Raw genomic sequence first — 26,031 nt, 5'->3', positions numbered from 1 at the left:
AAGCGATAGGCAATTAAGTTCCATTGTTCAGTGTGACCACACAGAATAGTTCCTAATTAAGTTTTTATCTCTGGCATAACTGTTGATGTAATTTTAGATGACTAATTAGGAGATTTAGCAATTCTTCTAAGTAAGCAAAATCAAGTGGAAGAACATGTTTCACTGGTCTCAAACTGAATTTGGCCTGTCTTTTGACTGTGGAAATATATTTAATCCCTTCATCATAGCATTTAATATGCACACAGTTGAGCTGGTTCCGCATGTTGTGAGAAAAGGGACAAAACTCCAGTGGTTTTGCTGATTAGATCCAGAAACGCTTGTCATCGCATACGATGCTAATCACCTGAAGCTTATTTTATACTTAATCCAACAGAAGCACTAATGTAAACACATCAAGTATTGAATTCACTATTTACCAACCACACCAGGAACCAGAGAGCTTTATCGTCTTTACCAGAGTGTCTGTCCCACTTGGTTGCTGTGAGAACGTCTGCAGCCTCCGAGTGTTTGGACCCCACCACTGCTCACTCCTGCCGCAAGTCCCCTAGGACTCCTGCAGGTGAATTTCAGTGATACTTTCTCCATTTCCCTGTTTTCCTGCTAAGCTTCTGCCATGAAATCCATAGGCATTCCCAACGCCCCAAATTAAAATGAATCATTTAAAAAAAAGTCTATTAACTTTCCAAAAATAAGCCTGTCGGGAACTTTCTAACATGGTAGTTCTTAGGAGTTAGGGATCCCTCGAGAATATGATAAAAGCTCCAGATTCTCTCTCCAGAAAACTGCAAATACATATCTGGCATACGATTCCAGGGAGTTCATAAGCTACGTGCAAGCCACGGGGCCCAGTCTCAGATCTCCTTGCTCTCACAGCTTCTGAACCGTGGCAGTGATTGAAGCTTACAAATTTCTCAAGCATATTTGCTTTCTTTCTTTCTTTCTTTTTTTTTTTTTTTTTGTAAATGTTTATTTATTTTTGAGAGAGACAGAGACAGCACGAGCAGGGGAGGGACAGAGAGAGAGTGGGGCAGAGAACCCTAAGCAGGCTCCGTGCTGTCAGCGCAGAGCCCGATGTGGGGCTCAAGCTCACAAACCTATGAGATCATGACCCAGGTCGTAGTCAAGAGTCAGACGCTTAACCAACTGAGCCACCCAGGTGTCCCTCAAGCACATTGTCTTACCATTGCCCTTGCTTCCTCACGAATGGACGGAATAGAAAGGATGCTGTACAGAGCTCCGTTCACATACGGCTGTATCTTTAAGGGGAGAAAAAACAGCCATTTACAAGTTGTCACATACCGTACAACTCAGTGATCAAACACCCCGCTTGTGAACAGTGTGGCTCACGAGGAGAGAGAGCACTACCACCGTCTTCAGCTCCAGGACACATGTTTCCAAAGGACAGATATCTCCATGTCCAAATATGGAGATATGTCCATATTTGCATGTCCCAGTGACAGCTACAACGAAGAGTTCAAACCCAAGTTCATTACTGGCTCCCAAAGCTCACTCCTGCCATATGCCACTGCTTCACTGTCGGCCTGCTCATTCAGGCTAGAACCGCTGGAGTCATCATCGAATGCTCTCGCTTCTGCTCTCCAGTGTTGAGTCTCCAAGCTGCCTTTGATAGGAACCCTTCTTTTCCACACACACTACCACGGTCCTTGTTCGGACATCCTCCATGACCTAGGCGACATCGATCCTCCCAAAAGGTCTCTGCCTTTGATGTTCACACGTTAGCCCAATAATCCCATCGTTGCCAAAATTCTACAACGTGGGCCAAATCGTCCCTCTTCCTACCTCGTAAACCTTCCCTAGAGCCTACCTGGAAAGTCCTCACTCCTCAGTACGGCACACAGGAGCCTTCGAGGTGTGGCCTCAATATCATGTCCCCCTGCCCCTCCCTTCCTGCACACATCCCACGTTACTTACGGGCCCCTCCCCCCACCACACACACTCAGCTCTGTTTCCTGCACATCCCCCCACTACCATACTGGGTTCATATTTATACTTCTGTCTCCCCTATTGTGAGCTCTTCGAGGACAGGACTCATGTTTTACTCACACAGGTAACCTCAACATCAAGCCACACAGGACATGGTACATGGCAGGTGCTTGATAAATGGCAGCTCCCTTCTGAGCAGATTTTGTGCTACACTCTCCACAGCAGTGGAGAAGGGCTCACGTCCCACCCGTCTTTTCTGGCGCTGGACTTTATCGTCCCTTAATCTTTGCCAATCTAATGGGTAAAAAACATAATAAAAGGCATCCTATGGCTGTTTTTTCATTTTCCTGACCACTGGCCAAACTGGTCATCGAGATTTCCTGTTCTGTAACTTGCCCCCGTGTGTACTTTATCTTCTTCTTCTGACTTGTATTTATCAATTTATAGGAGATCTTCATATATAAGGGAACTTTCGTCCTATGTGAGGCCAATTTTTCCTCAGGGTATCATCTGTCCTTTGACTCTTATCATGGCATCTTTTTCCATATCCAAAAAGTCTACTATTTACAAAGTCAAATATGCGTATCTTTTTCTTCATGGCTTTTGGGTTTCGTCTGCCAAGACTATGACTACCTCACACAGGACCCATGCACGGAGCATTTATTTGTGTGGCAAACACATTTCTAGGCTCTAACATGTGTACAGGGAGACTTTCCAGTTCATCTTCAAGGCAAATGCATTTGTGACAATTACAAGATTTACATCTGTTGGTCTATTCTGTTCTCAGAGGTAGCAAGCATACTGGTGCCAACACCTGAAACCAACATTTACTATTAGAGACAAATTTCCCACAGGCTTCAACCGCCGTAGTTGAATAAAATGGAGAACAGACTCTAGAAGGCGTTGAGGGCTCCTGATCTGAAAATATAAAAAGCACGGCAAACACTGTCACCACCACGGAACCCTCGCTAGCTGAGGCAGCCGGGGTCGCTCAGCTGGTGGGCCAGGGGACCTAGGGTATGAGAGAAATGAGCAGAGGGGAGCTGTTTGCAACGGGAATGGATACAGGGAAACCAAGTGCCTCACTCTGACCCAGCGGTACTCTGTCCTGTCCTGCTAAGACACCCCTGTACTTGATCTGGCTAAAGAGGCCAGGTTTTTGTTGAGGCTCTGGCCTCAGGGGCAGAGTGATGTCGTAGTTTCTGCACAGGCATCTGTAGAAAGCAGGAGAGAGAATCCTCATACTGTTTATAAGTTTCTGTTAATTAGTTTATCGAGACCTCCACTTTATTTAAAAAGGGCTTGGGGCACACAGGTTGGACGACAGAAAATCACCCCAGTGTTGGGGAGGCCACGGGGCAGAGCAGGAGCTGGTAAGGCCATTCTGCGGGACAGCGTGGCGGGACTCTGACCCGAGACTGCCGTGTGGGGCGAGCCAGCAGTGACGAAGTGTCTGCACCCCAGGGGCCTCGGGGGGGTGAGTGTGGCAATGGCACTGAGGACCCTGTGGCGGCTGAGAACGGGAGGTAATGGAGGCCGACGAGCCCGGGGGACTGGATGGGGGCACTGCAAACAGGGGCTGTTTTGCAGTAGCGGGAGTTAAGGAATGAGATGTATACAAAGCAACACAGTAAAGTCCTCAAAACACAGTGAAAAAGTCTGAAAAGAGTGAGATCTAGAGCACAATACGATTTACACGATGACGCACGCAACACATTACATTAACTACATTTTCAGGCCACGTACGTGTCCACAGACGTATGTTAAACAAACACACCCCGGGGAGAATCAGCGTGGGGTGGAATGAAGCAGGGCGGGTGACAAGGAGGAGATTAAGTCCCGAGGGGGACCTGGCAAGGACCAGTGATGGCAGGGCGACAGGAAATGAGGAGTGGGGGATCGATTTCCGGCTTCCCGGTTGCAGAATGTTGGGGGGCAGAGCGCACGCACTAACCCGGCCAGCCCTCCCCCGAGCCCAGGCTAGCGGCGCCGCCCCGTACCTCGTGGTTCTCATGGCCGAGCAGATCCGAAAGAACTTTCAGCACCAGGCCTGCCACCTTGGCACACATGTTCTTCCCTTCAGAAAAGACAACAGAACAAAACATGACGTGTCTAAACTCCGAAGAACAGTTTCAAGTCAGGCAAACTTGAGCACAAATCTTGGGCCCTCTGCTAATGAACTGTGTGACCCTGGGTGAGTCACTTAAGCAATCCGGGCCTCGGTTTCTCCCTCCTGGGGTTCCCTAGCGATTATTAACATCTACCGAAGGGTGATGCAGAATGAAGGAACTCGGTATAGGCCGTGCACTCCGAGTGGAGACGGTGGCACAGAGCTACTCGTGTCAGTGAACACACGATACATTACGGGGTAACGTTCTACCTCCCGAGTGCACACGCCAGCGTCGCAAAACTCACACAGGTGCTTTAGCAAGTCCAAATAGCATTGTAACAATCACTGCAAATAAACTGATGATAGTAAGAGAAGCTGATTAGAATCTGACGAATGCTTTAAGGCTGGGATATCTGCATACGTTGTTTTTTAAGAGAAGGCTGAAGTAACAGTCATTTAGTCAGTCAACAAGACACAGGCTGTGCAGATTACAAAGCATCCGAGGGCAAAGAAGCTTCTAACGAATACCCCGGAGCTATTTAGCCACGAAACTTCTTCTCCACAAACTGGGGCTGCTCAGACTGAGGGCAGCCACAGGTCGGACTTGGCACTTCCTCTAAAGAAGCTTCTTCTATCCCCGTAACGGATCATTTCATGGATGGAACCTGCAGAAAAGCTGCGATCACTGCCTTTACTGATCAGATGAGCTGAGATGTGCGCGTGAAAATCCCCTCTCCGGGGGGGCGGTGTGTGAAGTGGGGCGACTGCTGTGGTGAGGAGCAGGGAGCCTGGTCGGGCGTCCTTGCTCTGCCACCGACTTAACCCTGTAGAATCCTGGAAACATAGTTCTCTGTCTTGGGACAGAATGGATCAGAATTCGTAACTTCCTGCCTTTGAATAGTGCAATGAAGATGAAGAAAAATATAAAGTATTTTAATTTCCTCTTACTGCAGGTGCTGTAAACACATAAAATGGTATTTCCAAGGGCAGCAAGGTATTTGGCTTCAGGGATTCACCAACTGTATAACTAGCTGGAAATGTTTTACACCCTACTTCTGTTTCAGTTCTCTATGAGGGAGACTAAAGGCAAACCACAGCAGGCTGGGTGGTGGTCCGGGTTCACACCCGAGCCAGAGGGCTGGGGGATGGGGGTGATGGGGGACAGGGTGGGGGGGAGCCAGAGGGCTGGGGGATGGGGGGGATGGGGGACAGGGTAGAGGGGGAGCCAGAGGGCTGGGGGATAGGGGGGATGGGGGACAGGTTGTGGGGGGAGCCAGAGGGCTGGGGGATGGGGGGGGATGGGGGACAGGTTGTGGGGGGGAGCCAGAGGGCTGGGGGATCGTGTAGGGGGGGTAGTTAGGGGCTGGGAGGCGGGGGGTGGGGGAGATGGAGGACAGGTTGTGGGGGGAGCCAGAGGGCTAAGGGACAGGGTGGGGGAGGGGTGCTATCAGACCTGCGCTCCGGAGGCAGAGGTTCATGAGCAAAGCCACCGAGTACTCCAGCGTATAGTCAGACAGGCAGTCGGGGTCCTTCAGAATATCAATCAGCCAGAAGATGAGGCCGTCTCGAATCATTGCTGTCTGCAGCGGGCGCCTAGGATGCAAAAGCCTACAGGTCAACTAAAGCTGTCAAGAAACCTTCCCTGCAAGACTACGGGGTGATGTGCACACCTGTCAGAATAGGCAAACTGTGCAGGAGATACAGACTCTGAGGGATATTTTGTTGTTAGACCTGCACAGCTGAAACAACAGATGCCTTTACCTTTCGAGGGTACTACTAAGGGTTCAGACAGAGAGAAGGCAGTCAGGAGGCCTCCTACTTTGAAAGTTTCTTTTTCAGCATTTACAATTAGCAGAATATTACTTCCAATATTTCATAAATATTTATTGATAGCTTTTGGTCTACTTGACCCGGGAGATAGCCATAGGAATAGTTCAACACCAATAAATGGGTTTTTAGTAAACTCTAGTCCAGCTAGGCACTTGAGCTGTGTGAAAAACAAGAAAAGCAAACAACCAGCCCAATCCCATTTTGAGTCAGGTCTCTAGAAACTAAGGGTAGTTGAATGATGTGGGTCGTATAATTGATACAGAATTGTTTTCCACCCAGAGTCTAGGTATAAAACCTTACAAAATCCAACACCTCATCAAAATGTGTTATGGTGAATGTCTTCATGCCGGCCTTAAGAACTGATGAGATCAGGCATAATGGCATCACTATGAAGTCACGTAAATTCTTTAAAAATCAAAACACCACGGAGGAACCACCACTGCACATCTCCTAATGAACAGGTTATGGTAAAACTCCTACCTGGACAGTATCTACTTGCGCTATTCTTCAAGATTTTATTTAAAAAAAATTTTTTTTTTTCAACGTTTATTTATTTTTGGGACAGAGAGAGACAGAGCACGAACGGGGGAGGGGCAGAGAGAGAGGGAGACACAGAATCGGAAACAGGCTCCGGGCTCTGAGCCATCAGCCCAGAGCCCGACGCGGGGCTCGAACTCACGGACCGCGAGATCGTGACCTGGCTGAAGTCGGACGCTTAACCGACTGCGCCACCCAGGCGCCCCATCTTCAAGATTTTATTTTTAAGTAAACTCTACACCCAACGTAAGGCTCGAACTCACAACCTCAAGAACAAGATTCACACGCTCTACCGACTGAGCCAGCCAGGTGCCCATCTGTGCTAGTCTTAAACACCACACTCACCACCTCGGTGAAATTTACTGGAATACAATGAAGGCTACACTCTTTTGGTAATCCTAACTCTCTACATTCACTGTACAGACCCCAGAAAACTGCAAAAACATGAAGCATATTTCCAGAACAGAGAAGCTTAAATTACTGTTTGCAGGGCAAGAAAAAACTGGCAATAAATATCTGTATTCCCAGAAAGAAGTATTTCTTCCTTGTATCTTATCTCTGTTACTTAACTATAGTCACTGAATTTCTAAAAATTTTCCAAATGCAGTCGACACTAGGCTAAATTTATAAACAAACAGAGACACAGCGTTCATATGATCTGAGGAATATAATAACTGGATATTACCACTTACAGATCTTCTCAATTCACATAGTTAGAACAAGAAGCATTGGCAGGGACCTGGCAAATAGTAGGAGCTAACTACCTACCGCTTTCCCTCATGAAACATACACACTTAGAATGAGTCACCTTGGGGGAAAAAAAGAAAAAGAAAAAGAATAAGTCACTTTGCAGGCTTTGGGCTACTAGCGAGAGCGTACCAATCAAATGTTAACCACATTTCTCTCTCTCTCTCCCTCCGCCCCTCCCCCCCCCCACTCTTTCTAATAAAAATAAAAAAAAAAAGTTAACCACGTTTGACAGGAAGAAAGTATGTCCAGAAGGGGGCTGATGGTCAGAAAGAGCTGAGATTTCTTACTAAGGCCGAGAGAAAGTGAGGTGGTCAGGAGGGAACGCCATGCTGCAAGAATTCTGAATGACTCAGCGATTCCACTCTTAGACACCGAGTCAGGAGACAGGAAGACATGTGTCCACACAAAGACTTGTAGGCAGATGTTCCTAAGAGGCTTATGCATAATAGACAAATAGTAGAAACAATCCAGGTATCTGTCAACTGCTGAATAGATACGCAAAATGTGTTCTGTCCATAAAATGGCACGTTACTCAGCATGACGAAGGAACCAAGTCCTGATGTGTTACACCACTGATGAACTTAAAACCACGATGCTGAGTGAATGAAGCCGGTCACGACAGAACACACATTATAGGATTCCATTTATCTAAAATGTCCAGCATGGGTAACTCTACAGAAAGCAAATTAGTGGTTACCGGGGGCCGGGGGTAAGAATGAGGCTTGGAGGTGGGCATGAGGTTTCTTTGCGTGGTGATGGAAGTGTTCTAAAATTAGCTTGTGGTGGTGGCTGTACAACTCTGTAAATCTACTAAGACTCACTGAATGGTGCATTTAAAAGGGGTGAATTTTGTGCTATGAAAGTATACCTTAATAAAGCTGTCAACGAAAAACAAACAAAAGCTCTAGGTGGCTACGAGATCCAAGTCATAACAGGGTCCAGATGGAGACGTCAGGGTGGGCCGCTGGGACATAGGGACTGGGGAGCGGGAGGCTCCGCCCACCTTCCATGGAAATCCCACCACACCCCCTGTGACTCCTCATCCACGTGCACATCTCCCACAGAGGCTGCGAGCGACTTGCTGAGCTGAGCTCCATCAGGTTTTACTCACGGGTGCATCTCTACCCCCGGCACGTGGCCTGAGACACAATCCAGCCCCTGGCCGGCCCCCGCCGTGGTGCTCGTGAGGACACCACAACGGCACTTCCTGAGCTGGATAGTTTCGAGGATTAGAGATAGGCTTTCCAGCCCTATCTTGGAAAGTCATCCAACCTCTCCTAAATGTTAACTGAAAATATCACGTGCCCCTTGGGCTGCTATTGGGACTAAACAGTGGCTAAACCTTACTGTTAGGAGCTACCATGACCTACTGCGCGGTCAGCACCTGAGGCTGAACTTCTGCAAGGCCCCGAGAATGTTCTCCCGGGTGACGACGTCCTCGTCTTCCTCCTTCAGCCTTTCCTCCAGCATCCGCAGCACCCTTGTGGTCTGGGCCAGGTAGAGACGACCTAATAATATAACCAGAGACACACAAGCAGAAGAATTGATCTTGTGCTAAGTTCATGCCCCAAAACCACTTTCGATGAACACTTTGCATGTAACGTTATGTAGAGTTTGGGTAATTTTAGGTTCTAAAAAACTTAAAACATATTTTTTCTGCAAAGTTGGTTTTAGCCAATCAACTAATGAAGAAAAAACGACTCCTTTTGTAATCTAAACATAATTAATTCATCACTATGTTTTTGTGGGGAGCTCTTTTATTTACCTGAAATCTTGAACCCAAAAGTCAGATCTACAAGGAGAAAGAGGGTAAGGAATCTGTATGTTATGGGGCCCTTAGTCTTTATAATAGAGGCAACCAAGCAGTAGTGATTTCTGGCACATTCCTTGCTCCTTCGAGACACACCCGTAGCCTGGGGAAGGAGTTGGGAACCATACCTGGCACCCTACAATAAGCCTTGAGCTACCGCTAGCCTGTTGTAGACTTGTGTCTTGATACAGATGACATTAATGCATGTACCCTCCCTTGTAAGAACAGACGGGAGAACAAGCGAATGAATGACTGACCCAGCTTTTGGAGTATCATCTAGTCATCATTTGAAAACTCCCTTTATTCACATTTTAAAAAGCTGAAACAAAGTAGAACTTAATGGAAGATAATGGCACCCTGTAAAATCATCTTGAATTCAGCTTTGGTATGTATTATCTTTGGAATTTTCAAATCCTCTTGGTTGAAGAGATTATAGGCTTTAAAGAAAAAAAAGAGTTTATTTTTAAGTAATCTCTACACCCAACATAGGGCTCAGACTCACAACCCCAAGATCAAGAGTTACACGCTCCACCGACTGAGCCAGCCGGGAGCCCCTAGAGGTCACACTCCTTTGAAGGAAATGGTGCAGTGCTTATTGGAATCGGCTTTGATTATTTCACTAACCTTATTTTGCAGAAAACTATAGAAAATGCATTACCTGTTATATACTTGAAAGCCAGTGAAATACTATGGTTACGAAACCAGAAAGCTCACAAAATAAAACCAGAAGGCTTATAAAGAAAACTCTAAAACCATCAAAATTTGCTCTGACATAAACTAAGCAAAAGGACAACAGTCAATTTGCACAAAACACCTTAGAGGCACTAAACAGGAATAAATGGAGGGGACGTACAGCATCTTTAAGAAACGTGAAGAAGAACGTCGATTTTCAAAGAAATAAAAAGCATTAATAAGACCTAGCTGCTCTCTGGGAGGAAAAGTTGACACCCTACCTTCCGCCAGGGACGCGAAGGCATTGATGAGCCGGGCCATGTACTGTCGCACCACCTCGCTCTTGGAGTGCAGCAGCTGAAGCACACTCCTCTGTGGGGGAAACACAGCAAAAGAGGAAAATGATGAGGTTAAGGAAAAGTGACAGGTAAACACACGTCCCTTCTCTGGGTCTGCTCTTCTCTTCCTCCGTGTCAATTTATTAGAGGTGAAATAAAGGGACTGAAGCCAACGCTTCATCTGGAAATCTCCATTTCCAACTCATTTTTTATGAGAGTTGACAAAAATAAGTTATTCAGCCTTCTACATTAAAAGAACGAATTATACGGGCGCCTGGGTGGCTCAATCGGTTAACTGTCCACTTCACCTCAGATCACGATCTCGCAGTTCATGGGTTCGAGCCCCGTGTTGGGCTCTGTGCTGACAGCTCAGGGCCTGGAGCCTGCTTCGGATTGTGTCTCCTTCTCTCTCTGCCCCTCTCCCCACCCTTCTCAAAAATAAATAAACATTAAAAAAAAAAAAAGAACCAATTATACAGAGCACTTAGACAGTGACTGGCACAAGGGAGGCAATACTGTTGGCTATTGCTGTTGCTAATGTTTTTCCAGGTTAATGATAGCTCCAACACACACATCTAATTTTGCTCCCTGCAAACCACAGTAAAACTACAGTGAACGGATTTTTTTTTTTTAAAAAGACATAAATTCTGAAGGACAGAGAGACAGCACAAGAAATGTAACACAATTTCGGAATCAGGAATGCAGGGCAGTAACACACTTAGCAGACCCAAGAATGTCAAGTCTCAAAGGCAGCAATGGACAATGAGGAGTTACCCAATTTACAGCACTTAACCCTCAAAAGGGAAAAAAATAAAGAAGAATGAATGAAAGCTGTTAAAGCAGGAGCTAGATCCCACTTTGTTGCTCCCACACTACTGTCCTACCGCATACTTCCCCCCATTGGTCTCTTGCAAGGGTAGCACAAAGGGTCTCGGGGCGGGGGGGGGGGGGGGGCACCTGGCCCAGGTAAGCAGGACTTCTACACCAGAAGGGGGTAAGGGGCAGTGCCTAAATGCAGAAAGAATGCTGAACAGGGAGCACCCTGTCCTCTTCTCCTACCTGAGTCCCGGAACACTGCACCCAGATCCTCACCCTCTAGGTAGGAGAACAGAAGACTCTTCCTAGAAGAAAATGACCAGCCCAAGAGAAAAGAACCAGAGATCCTAAAATCAGAGGTTCCTAATAGAGAGCCCACCTGGCTCACCCTCCAGTGGAGCACTGCGTCTTCAGGTCCTACCCTCGCATTCACAACTTCCAATCGGCTTTCACTCCCCCCACTCAAAACATCATGAGTTACACAAGGTCTATCAGAAACTCAAGATAAGGGGCGCCTGGGTGGCGCAGTCGGTTAAGCGTCCGACTTCAGCCAGGTCACGATCTCGCGGTCCGTGAGTTCGAGCCCCGCGTCGGGCTCTGGGCTGATGGCTCAGAGCCTGGAGCCTGTTTCCGATTCTGTGTCTCCCTCTCTCTCTGCCCCTCCCCCGTTCATGCTCTGTCTCTCTCTGTCCCAAAAATAAATAAACGTTGAAAAAAAAAAAATTAAAAAAAAAAAAAAAAAAGAAACTCAAGATAAGTTTCCAATATGGGCGACAGATAAGGTCAAAACAAATGGGGGAACAACCTGAAGGAAATGAGACGGTGAAGGGAGAAGAAAACTAGAAATAAGCACAAATGTGTCACCAATGCCCTCAGAGATACAAGAAGTTGTATTATGTCCATGAAAAAACAGAATGTCACAAAAAGGGAGAATGAAAAACTCAACTAAAAGGTTAGAAAATAAAGATGAGGCGATCTCCCGGAAAGTAAAGCAAAAAGAAAAATGTGGAAAACATGAGAGACAAGGTAAAATTAGAGAAGCAGTTCAAGAGGTGCCACATTCAGAAAAAGAACAGAGAAAACAGAGAGAGGAAAACCTAAGGCATCTTTCATTAGAGGATACATTATTTTTTTATATATACAACCAAGAAAGAAAAGCAGCCAATTAAACTACAACAGGCCATCAAGTATTAGATACATTCCAATTTCCCAGATGCTAACATGGGGGGAAAATGCATCTCAGATTCAATGAAATAAGATAGTTTCAGAAAGATCCAACTGAATTTACTCTTTGCATTTGAGTTTATAAAGTCACAACAATGTATTTTTCAACTGCTTCATGTCTGATAAGTTGGTTTCAATGCCATTGTAAATATAAGCAGAAGTAAAAAGGGGCACGTGGGTGGCTCAATCAGTTAAGCGTCCAGTGTCGGACTTGAGCGCAGGTCATGATCTCGTGGTTTGTGAGTTCGAGCCCCGCTCTGGGCTCTGCAGTGGCAGCTCGGAGCCTGGAGCCTGCTTTGGATTCTGCGTCTCCCTCTCTCTCTGCCCCTCCCCCACTGGCACCCGCTCTCTCTCTCTCAAAAGGGAGTAAATAAACATTAAAAAAAATTTTTTTTGAAGAAATAAAAAGAAAATAAGTCACGAATCTGAGAGACTATTTTTAAACTTAACATAACTCTTTCTTAACATAACTCTTTCATAACATAACTGTAGCTTGCAGTAAGAAAACTACATTCAAAGAATAAACTGGCAACTCAGAATTCTCAAACGCTACCGCCTGTGTGCACAACAGGCACAACTAACATGATTCGTTTCTGCAGGGTGCCGTCTCATCGGCGAGCCTAAGGGGTATCGATATTCCACTCAGCGCACACGCTGTGAGCTTAACAATAGGAAGATAAAGTATTTACGTCATTTTGGATAAACATTCAGTGGGACAATGAAATGCGGCGTCTTTATATATGCCATGTTCAAGAGCTCGTTCCTCCTCCTGTCCAGCGAAGCCAGGTGCTGGCAACAGGTAAGGGGGTGAGGAGTGGGGAGGGGAACCGCCATGCCTTGGCTACTCTGTGCTGGGCGCCGGGTCAAGTACTTCCCACACGTGACCAAACGCAATCATCCTCCCAACCTCACAAGGCAGGTGAGGCTCCTTCTCAGAGGTGGTTAAGAGTAATGTACTTAAGCTAATCTGGCTCAGAGGCAGCAGGGCAGAAGTTTGAAACCAGTTCATCTCATTCTGAATCCCATACTTTCCCCACTGCATCGTCAGACCTATCTGGTCCGAAGCTATATACAAACATAGTGTTAACACATTTCAAGTCGGGCCCACATGAAAACAACTGGCTTGGCTTACCCGCCTTGCCGGCCGTAAATCATGCCGGGCTTGCGGGACTCACGGTTACGCGGCAGGGTCAGGAAAAGAGTTGGGATTTGGGGAAAAGGAAAAACGACAGGCAAGAGCTCCAGAGTTGAATCAGGCAGTTCAACCTGTTTAGGACTCTACCAGAGGTGAAACGTGGGCCAATGTGTGGGGTGAATAGCAGATCTCACCAGCTAACAGGAGCTCAAGGCGGACATACATTCACTAGACTGAAAATCTCATAAAAAGTAAAGCCTCCTCCTTTTGCTAAGATCATCCCCTCGAAATAAAGGCCCTGGCTGGGCTCTGGCCCTCCTCTTGCAGACCTGGCCGTGGCTGTGACAGTCCAGGAGGTCGTTGCCAATGTAGGCTTCCAGAACGGTCTCCCTCTGCTCTCCAGGAAGGGATGTGGTCAAGCGCTAGAATAAAGAAAAAGAAAAGTAACAGATCTAAGTCTTAATATGGAGAAAAATGTTCCCATAGCGGGCATCTTTTAAATGGCAGTACCAGTAACTACCCATTTAACCAAAGTAAATAATATCTGGGTGGGGAGGGTTAGTCACCCGGCCAACCAGCCAACTAACGAGTTACGATGTCGTATTTCCTCATGGGTGACGTAGGCGTCAACCTGCACACGTGGAATCTCCAGAGAAGTGAAGTGGTAAAATGCCTGGACTGCAAGTCTGCAGATAAGGGAGAGCTCACCAATATGTAGAGAGGGTTTTGCCAGGAAGGGCCTCAAGAGCTGGCCCGTAAAGGATGAGCAGACCATTAGCCACCACATGGGAATGTGAGCATGGCGGATGGGGGAGGAAGTGTGGTAAAGGTCAGGGAGGCGTGAAAATGCAGGGTGCAGGTGAGTGGAGCTCAGTGATGGGGGCTGGACAAAGGGCTGGTGGAAGAGGCTTGGAGCAAATGTGTTGCCAACAAATTAGACTTTCTACTATACAGACCGCTGCAGCAATATTGTGTGCGTGTGTGTAGGGTGTAGATGGGTAGAATTTTGTATATCTTGAGAGCCATGTCTCGGGTTAAGGAGGAATTTACTTCATGTCCATAGGGCTAGAAAAAAATGTTGTGGGGCACCTGGGTGGCTCAGTCAGTTAAGCCTCTGACTTCGACTCGGGTCATGATTTTGCGGTTTGTGAGTTCGAGCCCCCGCGTCGGGCTCTGGGCTGACAGCTCAGAGCCTGGAGTCTGCTTCGGATTCTGTGTCTCCCTCTCTCTCTGCCCCTCCCCCGCTCACACTGCGTCTCTCTCTCTCTCTCTCTCTCTCTCAAAAATAAATAAACATTAAAAAGAAAGAACGAAGGAAAGAAAATGTCATGTGTGCAATGTGTGTGCGTGTGCACATATGGGTGTGTACAGGTATGAATTACAACACGAGAACATCACATAACTAAATGAGCAAATGTCCTTGCTTTTCCAGGAAAATCCTCCTAACAATCCCTGAGACTGGAGGCCTTACTTCTGGCCGAGGAGGCGCTGGGTGTGTAAAGGACCACATGGTGAGAAGACAAGAGCGGCAGACCCCCCCCAGAACCGAAAGGTGGAGGCCTCCGGAGGCAGGTGTCGCTGACAGGCTGGACCCACTGTGGCCAAGCAGGAGGCCCTGAGGGGAGAGGGCACTCTGTTAAAGGAGGGTGTGCCAAGAGTGTCACATGCGGGGCTGCTGGGCTGGAGTGGGACACAGACAAAATCATAAGACACAGGTTTACTTTTCCTGACTATTCTGTGACAATGTCATTCATTCAGCCAAGGACTACCCTGTCTCACCAAGAGCCCAGCAGCACGAACTGTGAGGACGTGCCGGGCAGACAATCTAGCAGCCAAGGAAAGGGCTTGCTGACTTGAGCAGAGAGAGGCGACATCTGGGGCACGGATGGCCCCCCGAGATTACTCCCGCTGCCCACCTCGTCAGCTGAGGCAGGCATCACCACCGATCGCAGGACTCTTCCCGCTGAGGCTAGAGTCATCCTCAGAGCACGCCTCGAGACCACATTCCAGGAAGCACCACCAACCATCAGAAGAGCAAGTGAGGCGGCCTTTTCCCACCCAGAGACCGGGAAGTTGCTCGAAGGCATTTTGATGGCAACATAACCTGAGATTCAGGGATCCATGAGGAGTCCGACACAATTATAAGATAAGTTAGAACGGATCATTTAAAGAGCCAACCAGCACTGGCCTGGACCTGTAGTTCTCAAAGTGTCATCTTGGGAACCCTACGGGTCCTCAAAGTGCTTTCAGGGAGCCTACAAGGTCATGATTGTTTTCATAATACTAACATACGGTTTATCTTTTTCATAGTAAATGTCTCAGAGGCTGTATGAAGGGTGACACAGTGACAAATCGAATGGGGGAGCAGATGTAAGAATCCAGCTGTCCTCCATCAGACCGGACGTTAAAGAAATTTGCAAAAATGTATAAGGATGCTGCTTTTCCTATTAATTTTTTGCTCGGAAAATAGTTTTTTATAAAAAAAAGTGTCATTTATGTTATGTTCTGGGTTCATTGTTCATCTTAAATGGATTAATATTTAACATTTTCTCAGTTTCATTTCTAATATTACAAATGTTTGTAGATAAATTTCACATAAACTGAAGGCTTTCAGGTCCTCAGTAATTTCTGAGAGCGTAAAGAGGTCTGAGACCAAAAGGCCAGAACCACTGGCTTAACTGGGACCAGTGTGAAGACTGGGCTTTGCTTCCCTTAAAGACTGGTTCATCGGCGTCCACCCTTGCTGTCTGCCCCAACGGCCACGCGGCAACGCCTGAATGCAGAAGTCTTGGTGAAGCTGTCACGTCAGAATGACTCTGGGCACTCACACGCCAACCGCGCTGGCCAGGAGTGTGGCTCGAGACCAGGCGGCAGGGGCAGTCTTGAAACTGCATATTTTGGGGGCTGTCTCTCTCTCTCAAAATAAATAAATAAAGATTAAAAAGAAAGAAAGAAAGGAAGAAAGGAAGAAAGAAAGAAAGAAAGGAAGAAAGAAAGAAAAAGAAAGAAAGAAAGGAAGGAAGAAAGGAAGGGAGGAAAAGAAAGAAAGAAAGAAAGAAAGAAAGAAAGAAAGAAAGAAAGAAAGGAAGAAAGAAAGAAAAAGAAAGAAAGAAAGAAAGGAAGGGAGGGAGGAAAAGAAAGAAAGAAAGAAAGAAAGAAAGAAAGAAAGAAAGAAAAAGAAAGAAAGGAAGGGAGGGAGGAAAAGAAAGAAAGAAAAAAAAAGAAAGAAAGAAAGAAAGAAAGAAAGAAAGAAAGAAAGGAAGGGAGGAAAAGAAAGAAAGAAAGGAAGGGAGGGAGGAAAAGAAAGAAAGAAGGAAGGAAGGAAGGAAGGAAGGAAGGAAGGAAGGAAGAAAGAAAGAAAGAAAGAAAGAAAGAAAGAAAGAAAGAAAGAAAGAAAGAAAGAAAGAAGCTGCCTATGTCAAATGACTGAGGGAAGGCAATGGCAACTGTGATGTCAACATGGGGGTTTTACAAAGAGGCAAGGCGATCCTGAGAGGTTGTTGGTGCCAGCAGGCAGCGTGAAGACAGATTTTTAGTAGATGGGTTACAAGATACACCTGAGCTAGCCAGCCAAGAAAACTAGCATGGCCTTTTCCCCCCTTAAGGTACGTACCCAGCGCAGAGCCTGCAACAAGAAGGCTTTCAAGCGGTCACTCCCCCAAATCAAATCCTTCTTCAGTTTCTCATAATCCAAGGAGGGCAGCAATGGGACATCCTTCAGCTTCCTACTGGGCAACACAAGTTCAAAGAGAAAGAAAAGGGCAAAAGGGCATGTTCATTATACCTCCTGAGTATCGGGACCCCCGTCTCGAGCTGCACAGGCTAGCGGCAGCCCGGCTGTTTTCTGTGCTCCCGGAACTAGGTCCAGGCTTCCATAGAGAGGGCTGGTTCTAGGCTCCGACCCCCCCCCCCCCCCCCCCCCGGCGTCAACAAGCCCGGCTCTGTCTCTCCTGTGGTACGTACTGGGTGGGGTTTTGTTTAACATCTTCCCTAAAACGAGGAGTCCCTGCCTAACCAGGTTTAGAAACCACTGCATTCCCGTTAGGCCTGGGCTCCAACCGACAGGGATGAAATCTCCTCGGAGGCCCCAGCACTTGCTGCAGTGCTCAACGTCCTCCTTAGAATCTGGAGCAAAGCCCAAAAACTATTAGCGTCCGCAGGGCCGAGCGTTCTTCCTAAAAACCCGAGGTCACCGTGCCTCTCGAACCCGAGGAACCTAACCGGGGGAACGACGGACCGGGGTTCAGAAACACCTGTGAAGAGTCGGTGCATGGTTGACCCCTGAGCAGGTGCAGGGGTGTGCCAGGAGGTAGCACGGGTTCCCGCCTGTGAGACGGGCAGCAAGCAGGACAGCTGGCAGACCCTGGCCGAGAGGACTCCAGGCAAGCCCCGGGGGGAAACCAGGTTTCCCAGGGTCTTGACAGTCTGCCTGGCTGAACAGGAGGGGACTAGACAGAAGGGAGGACGAGTGACAAGGGAGCGAGGCCTATGGTCTGGTTTATGGGACCGGGGCAACATTCACCTCCTCGCTTTCATGTCACACTCGTCATAGAGGCCACCACTGGGGGCCTGGGGATTCAACTCCCTGGGGAGTTATAATTAGTTCATCATAAAACAAGTAAAAACCAAAAGCAAAACAAAAATATGGTTCTCCCGATCCTGTGCACGGAACATTAATACTATTATCAACACTAACTGCACAACACTGACTGGGGGCTCAGGAGGACTTGGGTGAAAAGACGCAAAAACGAAGAGTTCTTTTTGCTTTTCACTGAAGTGTAACGGGGACACGTTATATTACTTGCAGGTAAACAGCATGATGACTTGCGCACAGCGCGAAATGGTCACCGCACTGAGTCTCTGCCCTCCGTCACCATACCAAGTTCCCATGCCTTTTCTTGTGATGAGAACTTTGAAGTTACTTAGCAACTTGTAAATTGGCAATACAATATTATTGATTATAGTTCCTGTGCCGTCCATTACATCCCAGGACTTTTTATTTTGTAAGTGGAAGTTTGTACCTCTCGGTCTCCTTCACCTATTTCACTCGTTTCCTTAGTTTGGAAGGGATAGAAACTGAGGGAATACCTCTGGGAGGCAGTGTTCAGGATCCTGTCAGTTTTCTTCATGCTCTACCGACTGAGCCAGTCGGGCACCCCTAACTGCTAGTTTAAAAAAAAAATTTTTTTTTTTTTTTAATGTTTATTTATAATTGAGAGACAGAGCATGAGCAGGGGAGGGGCAGAGAGAAGAGGAGACACAGAATCCAAAGCGGGCTCCAGGCTCCGAGCTGTCAGCACAGACCCTGATGCGGGGTTCGAACTCACAAACCGCGAGATGATGACCCGAGCCGAAGTCGGACACTTAACCGACTGAGCCACCCAGGTGCCCCCGTGCAAGTTTTTTTTAAATGTAAAATTTTTAAAGCCAAAATGGAATCCTCTTCAAGGGCCCAGGGAAAAAGGCCAGAAAACAGGGCCACAAATGAGATCTCAGTAAACACTCCTGGGAGGAGTGTGTCCTATTTTGCACACCAAACAGTTGAGCCACGCACATGTTCACACTATTTTGACACTTATTTTCCTGAAGCAGATACTACTGTGTTTGAAAATGAACACAGACTACTTTAAAAATTTCGATGACAAATGACTGGGCAGTATTCTTCAAAAGTGTCAAGGCCACGAAAGACAGAGACTAAGGAATGATTTCCAGTAAAGGAATCAGACACGACAACCACATCAACATATGATCCTGGACTGAATGCTGGACCAGACAGAGGACCTAACGGAACAACTGGTAAAACGTGAGTGAAGCCTGTAGATTAGATGGTATGGTACCAGCGTTAATTTTCTGATTTTGATAACTGCCCTGGGCTTGTGTCAAATATTAACATGCGGAATCTGGGTGAAGGGTATAGGAGAATTCTTTGTACAATATCTGTAGCTCTTGAAATCATTTCAAAATGAAAAAAAGATTTTTTAATTTGAAATTTAAACCAGGACTTGTTCTAGACAAAAAAGTGCCATCTGTAAAGCCAAGTCTGAAATTGTCCTCTAGCTGGGGTACTTCCTATGGCTGGAAATAGCACTTCCCTGTCACATGCGGGCCACAGTTACTTGCCCATCACGGCAATATTACCGGCTGAATTTGTTGCCAACTAAGTTGCTGAGAAATCCCACATTTCTGCAGTCCAGCCACTCTCCCACTGTCCAAGAAAACTGTGTCCTACCTTCTCCTTTGTCCTCTTAAGCCCCTCCACCAACCACCCCCCTTTACTCTCTGCAGGTGACCTTGCTTCTTATACCATTGGGAATAACATTAACAAACACCCAAGGAGTTTATTAAATCCCCAGCACTGTACTAAGTGCTTTATACATATTAACTCATTTTTATCCTCACAATAATCCTATAAGAAAGTTATTATTAGTGTCATTTTACAAGTGAGGAGACTGAGGCACGGGGAAGTTACATAAGTGGTCCAAGGTCACAGAGCCAGTGGCAGAGGTGGGATTTTAGCCCCTGCAGTCTGTGCTCATAAGCATCACATTATACAGCCACCACCTGAAGGGAACAAAGTGCAGGGTCAGTGTCAGACTCAGGCAGGACTGAAGGAGGAGGCAGGCTGTGTCTCTCTCAGGTGTCTGAGTCATCTGAGAGTATCCCCCGAACTCCCATAACGAGGGGGGCTCAGGGGGCCAACAGAAGCCACTTTACTCCTCGCGCCTTTGCTAAAGGTTCTCAACTTCCTTGTTACTGCAACATACATGCCCGGTGAAGCTCCCTTGCATCCGACCCCCACACGGGTGACAACCTAACTGATGTGGGTAGGAATGCTCAGGCCTAGACAAAGCTATCCTGTGGCCCTGGTCATAGTGTGAGCCAGCAGAGATCATGAAATTCAGACATTGCACCACTCTGCTGACTGCCCTATGACAGAAGATTCTATACAATATCATGGGAACAATTCAATGAATTTTTCCATTTGATGCTACCTCTCCAAAATAAGTAGAATTAATACTAAAAAATACCTCTAGTTTAATAATCTTGCTTATAATTACTGGCACTTCCTTTAATATCCAGCTAGACTGGAGGTCTAGCTAATCAAAGGCACTCCTCTAAGCTAGGCTGTTAAGATGAATGTTTACTGGGGTGCCTGGGTGGCGCAGTCGGTTAAGCGTCCGACTTCAGCCAGGTCACGATCTCGCGGTCCGTGAGTTCGAGCCCCGCGTCGGGCTCTGGGCTGATGGCTCAGAGCCTGGAGCCTGTTTCCGATTCTGTGTCTCCCTCTCTCTCTGCCCCTCCCCCGTCCATGCTCTGTCTCTCTCTGTCCCAAAAATAAATAAAAACGTTGAAAAAAAAGTTAAAAAAAAAAAAAAAAGATGAATGTTTACTAAAGTTACTTTGAATTCTAGTTTCACCCAGGGCTGTTCTCCATAATAACAGTTCCTAAGGTCAATGACTTACCCTGGTGCCAAGGAGGCTCTTAACATGGTTGAAGCCTGGGGGTGGGGTGTGGAAACAAAAGAAGAGAGGCTGTGTTAAACAGGGAGAGCAATGCATTAATCCTAAATCACTTTACTCACATAAAATCAACAGATTTGCAAAGTTTTTGATCCCTGAGGATTCTTGGGCCATAATCACACATGATTTAAAAATTAGCCCAAACTGAAGTTAAGCAACACACTACTGATGTATTTCCCAAGCCGCCTACAACCCTTGGTTCATTGTGGCTCTGCTCCAAGGAATACTCCATAAAAACATGAGTGGGTCCCCCCGGACCAAATTCAAGAGGCACTTAAAGCTGCCTAGTCGGATATCATAGAGAACAAAAGCAATGAAAGTCATTTTATTATCCTGATTTTTTCTTTACTAAGGTTTTCTCTTTGAGTATAAAAATAACATGCACTTTGTACCAAGTCAAACACTATAGAGGTGTTTATAGAAAAATCCCCCTCCCACTCCATTCCCCTTTCGTCTTATTTATAGGCCAGATCACTGCCTACTTTATGGACATTCAACATTGTTCCATTCATGGCTTGTTTTGTTTTGTTTTTGCCACTACAAACAATGCTGTATTAAACATGTACTGAAACAGACTTGAGGAACAAAAAACCAAATGCTGTGTGTGGCGTTTACTTGGACCAACTCAAACCAACTGTAAAAACACATTTTGAGCAAATAAGGGCAATATGAATATGGACTCACTGGTACTGTGTGATACTGAAGAATTAGTGCCAATTGTATTTGGCATCATAATTATGTTTGGTTTTTGTTTTGTGAAGCCCTTAGCCGTTGGATATATACATTGAATTATTTGCAGGTAAAGTGACATAACGTTTGGACTAGGTTTGTTTTGTTTTGTTTTGTTAGTGTTTATTTTTGAGAGAGAGAGAGAGAGAGAGTCAGTCAGAGCGTGAGTCGGGGAGTGGCCGAAAGACAAAGGGACACAAAATCCGAAGCAGGCTCAGAGCACAGAGCCCGATGCGGGGCTTGAACCTATGAACCGTAAGATCATGACCTGAACCAAAGTCGGACGCTCAACCAACTGAGCCACCCAGGCGCCCCTGGACTAGGTTTTAAGGAACTCCAGGAAAAAAAGTTAAGTAGAGGAGAAGACAAGAAATCTCAGCCCTCCATAGAGCCATTCTTGAAGGGGCAGGTGGTGGCACTCAATCCTCTCTGTGTCACAACAGCTCTCAAATGGTCATTATCCACACTTAGCACACTGAACTGTGACAATTTTACAATTATTTCTGTGCCTTTCTCCTTCAGTAGACATGGAGTTCTGTAACCCTCAATATATGTACCCAGCACCTGCTACAGTGCCTGGACATACAGAGGCACGTGATCAAATTTGTTGAATGAATGAATGAATGAATGAAGACTGATATCCCCAAATGGGCTCTCCAGAATCCTTGACTAATTTAATAAATTTAATAAACTGGCCCTGGCTGAGAACTCCGGTCTCTACTGCTTCTACTGTGTAGTATTTACAGGCCACACAGATCCCCATCTTGGAGACAGCAAACCTCATTTTTAAATGGCTCATAACATGTTTTATATTTTTTAACCCTTGACTTTTTTTGGTAATTAACGGAAATGCCTATTTCTGTTATTGGCTTAAATAGCAAGTAGCTCAGAAAATAAGTTTGAAATGTCATCTAAATTACTCATCTAACACATTAAGAAGACTAAGAAGCCAAAACAGTGAGTCAAATAAGGGCATAACCATGTTAAAATATCAGGCTAATGTATACACAAAATAAAGATATTTTTAAATTAGTGTTGTCGACTAATCATATATCCACAAATAAAATTCATCAACACCACCCCTTTCTTCAGTTATGAAAATGTTTTCTATCATTTATTTAAAAAAGATTTTAAGTAATCTCTACACCCAACATGGGACTCAAACAAACAACCCCGAGATCAAGCGTCACATGCTTTTCCGACTGAGCCAGCTAGGCACCCCCTTTCTATCTTTTAAAACAGCGCTTCTCTTTTGCTAAACTCTGTAGCATTCTATTTGCCCTGTGAAGAAATTAATTGAAAAACACTAATAACTAAAAAGGCAGTGTGTTAAACATTACTGAGATTTTATTATCCAATCAAGTAAAAACAAAAAACAAAAAAACCCCGAAAAGATGAGCTGAGGGAAGAAAGGCCCTGCATGCTCTTAATGAGAGAGGACTTTGTGCTATTTCATTCATTCAGTGAGTCCTTACTGATTCCCTCCCACCTGCTGGGCTTGGTGAGGCACAGAGATACCCCAGTGAAAAAAGATACCCCCTTCTCAGAGAGCTTACAATCCAATGGGGAGAGTCAATGATCAATAATTCTCAGTGCCTTATTGGCAAGTGGTGGCAGTAACGGCCCCATTGGATGTGGACCCCCAGGAGAGCACACAGAAAGAGCACCGCTCCCCCTTCCTTTCTGCCTATCCATGCAGACCCTCCCCCCCCCCCCCCCCCCCCACACACACACACAGGGCTGGCAGAGCTGGGAAGTACTGAGCTCTGTTTCAAGTTATGAAGTTGGTATTGACCTTAACAGTGATACCTGAGGATAAACTTGCCCAGGGAATGGAGAACTCACAATAGGATATATCTATCTCTATATAGATATATATATCTACCTATATAGATCTATCTATATATAGCTGCTGCTTCCTACCCGCCGCTGTACGGAGGCATGAATAGTAACACTCAAGCACCAAAGGGGCTGTGCTCCAATCTTCTGACCAAACTTTACTTTGGACTAGATTTCTAAAAGTCATTGCCACCAACCATGGGTGCCGCTCTGTGTGCAGCCATGTGGACGGCAAAGAATAACTCAGGAGGAGAAAGACGGGAGAAGCTCCAGGGTCATCAGTCACAGTCGGAATAATAATAATTTCCCTCATGAGCTAACAATGGATTGTGGACATCGATGGACAAGCGCCAGAATGGATCCCCTTGCCAAGGAGTTGCCAAAGAGGCCCTGATGCAGCCCCATTGGGCACTGTGTGATTTCCAGACCTTCTGGTGGGAGCTTCTGGAAAGGCCTCTGTGGGTGGGGGGCACCAGAGGGAAGCCATGTGCTCCATGGCAGACAGGTGAATGGACACGGGGTGGTCTCCCATCTGAGGAGCACCTACATTGTGCCAGGCTCAGGGCAAGGCTCTCGGGACCCCCTGAATGTGCGAGAAAGGAATTTCTGCCCACGCAGAGATAACACGGCAGCGTCATGCCTCCATCGCTGCTCCGCTGCAGGCAAGGCACCTGCGCCCGGGCCTCTCAGCTGTGACTGCTCTCGAAGCCAGGGGTCACGGGGTGGGGGCGAGGACGTACAACAGCAGGATGAGGAGCTCTGCCAGGACACGTGACGTCAGACAGTGTTTCGAGAACGCAGTATGAGGTGTAATGTGACGAAGCGTCCCTTGGTCAAAAGCGTCTGCAGACGTGCCGGCCGGACTCTTCAAGGGTCTTCAGCGTCTCAGAACACAGCACGTCTCAAACTTAATACATCAGCGGTTGGCTCTGGGGACGGGGAAAGGCTGTGGGATTAGTGCTTCTAGGCACTTGCTCTGGAAAAGGCTGTTCCACAGGCAGGCACGTGCAGCCCCGGAGGGTGGGAGAGAAGGGGCCGTGGCTTGAAGCCCACAGCAGCCGCCGAGCCCTGACTTCGTGGAAGGCACCGTTTGGGGCTGGAAACCTAAGGCCAGGCCCACTTGCCCCCAGCCTCCCTCCCGGGCCCTGGGACAACAGCCGGACAGCTGGACAGCTGAACAGTGAAGGCAGGCCCCTCTGGCGAGCGGCCTCAGGGAGAGGTGACCTGGAAGAGGTCAAACAACCACAGTGGGAGGCATGAGGAAATGCCTTAGCCACGGGACAGAAGAGGCCACAGGAGGCGGGAGGCCGCCACAACCAGCTGCGGAACAGGAAGGGGTGCTTGCACAACACGGGACTGCAGGGGGAAACGCAGGAGGGGAGGCTGAGCTGGAACACAGTGCCCATTTGGGAATGGCGCTAGGTATGTATGTGGAGTGGGAGTGCCCCAGTTCCTGAAAGTGCCAGTCACGCCCTCCAAAACTTCTCGGGCAGGAGCCTCTCCGGGCCACTGAGGGCCTCATCCTTGGCCCTGACTCAGCACCCTGTAGCCTGTGGGCATCTGAGGTGGGGGTGGGGGGGCTAGGCAAGGTGCACGGCAACATGCCCCCGTGGGGAGGTGCCGGGGACGGTGCTGGGGCCTCTTGGGCTTTCTGTGAGCAGAGCTGAGCATGGAGAGGGATGGGCCTTAGGTCACAGAAGGCTGTGCACCGCACGCTGAGCACTTGGGACCTGGGTCAATGACAGGTATTAAGCAAGACAGTAACATGATCGATGACTGGATGTACCTAAATCCTTCCCGAAACTTGAGGGCATAAATAAATAAAACACAACCAGAAAGGTCACCCCTGCACTTGTGTGGAGTATCAGCCAGGCAAGAGCTCAGAGACTGAGACCGGTTAGGAAACGTTGCTTTAGCCAGGACAGAAAGAGGAAGAGCCTCAACAAACCCAAATCAACAAAGAGGTGGGGCAGGAGGGAGGAAGCCACTCAGATCCCAAGGACAGCCTGAACATGGGGCAAAAGAGAGGGAAGAGGTTTCGATGATTCATTCCCAGGTGTTCTCTGGAGTGTCATTCACCGAGACAGGAAGCACAGGAGGGGAGACCACCTGTTTGGAGGAAAGGACGAGCCTGCTTTTGGACACGGAAAGGATGTGCTGGTCACACATTCACAGAGAAAAGGCTCGTGAGTCTGGGTCTGGAAGTCAGAAGAAAAATCTGAGCTAACGGTACATTCTCTGCCAATCATGGTCCCAGCAAGTGGCTGAGATCAGAGGTGGTCCATCCTCACATCACCAGGGTCAGTTCAGGTACACGATGGGCACTGGGCACGAGGTGTGGCAGGGAGAGGTGAGCGAGGACGGCAACTCCTCCTCAAGACAGTGAGCACTAGACCCAGAAAGCCTGCCTCGAGGTGCAGTGGCGACGCCGACAAAGGGCAGGCATCTCGCCAAGACTTCAGAAAGCTATGGAATGGAGAACGTAAGGGCTGAAGGTGCCGAACTTCAAGCCAGAGCCATGGTCCACACGACAGGAAGCTGTAGGAAGCACCCTCCTCAGCAGAAGCATGCCACGGCAACGTTTCCTGAGCAACTGCACGAGGCCACCCCGAGAAAGGGTCACCGCCACGTCCCGGCGCCTTGCAGGGTTTTAGTGCTAAGAAAGATGGCTGATTTTGAAGTAAATGCTTTCTAAGATTCACGTGTCTGGGGTCTTGAATATATAGAATGCAATCACACCTGGTGGTATTTTAACTTATTCTCCCAGTGGGTTTCC

At 47.3% G+C, this 26,031-nt stretch overlaps 1 protein-coding gene across 13 annotated transcripts in view; it reads right to left on the bottom strand.

Moving 5' to 3' along the window:
• ARMC9 (armadillo repeat containing 9) overlaps positions 1-26,031 on the bottom strand; it is a 152,249-nt gene that overhangs the window by 80,950 nt on the left and 45,268 nt on the right. For 8 of the 13 annotated variants that reach the window (XM_045481687.1, XM_045481689.1, XM_045481695.1 and 5 more), the window contains 8 exons: positions 20,631-20,665; positions 16,780-16,894; positions 13,496-13,588; positions 9,935-10,025; positions 8,556-8,679; positions 5,508-5,647; positions 3,945-4,021; positions 1,182-1,256 (listed from right to left, as the gene is read on the bottom strand). In XM_045481687.1, coding sequence (XP_045337643.1) covers positions 1,182-1,256; positions 3,945-4,021; positions 5,508-5,647; positions 8,556-8,679; positions 9,935-10,025; positions 13,496-13,588; positions 16,780-16,894; positions 20,631-20,665 — 750 coding nt within the window. The remainder of the gene's footprint in view (positions 1-1,181; positions 1,257-3,944; positions 4,022-5,507; positions 5,648-8,555; positions 8,680-9,934; positions 10,026-13,495; positions 13,589-16,779; positions 16,895-20,630; positions 20,666-26,031) is intronic. The other 5 variants (XM_045481690.1, XM_045481688.1, XM_045481694.1 and 2 more) reach the window with 2 other exon arrangements.

Source organism: Leopardus geoffroyi, chromosome C1 (genome assembly GCF_018350155.1).
Source record: "Leopardus geoffroyi isolate Oge1 chromosome C1, O.geoffroyi_Oge1_pat1.0, whole genome shotgun sequence".
NCBI lineage: Eukaryota > Metazoa > Chordata > Mammalia > Carnivora > Felidae > Leopardus > Leopardus geoffroyi.
Note: the sequence above shows the minus strand (reverse complement) of the source record. Positions and strands in the feature narration are given on the sequence as shown.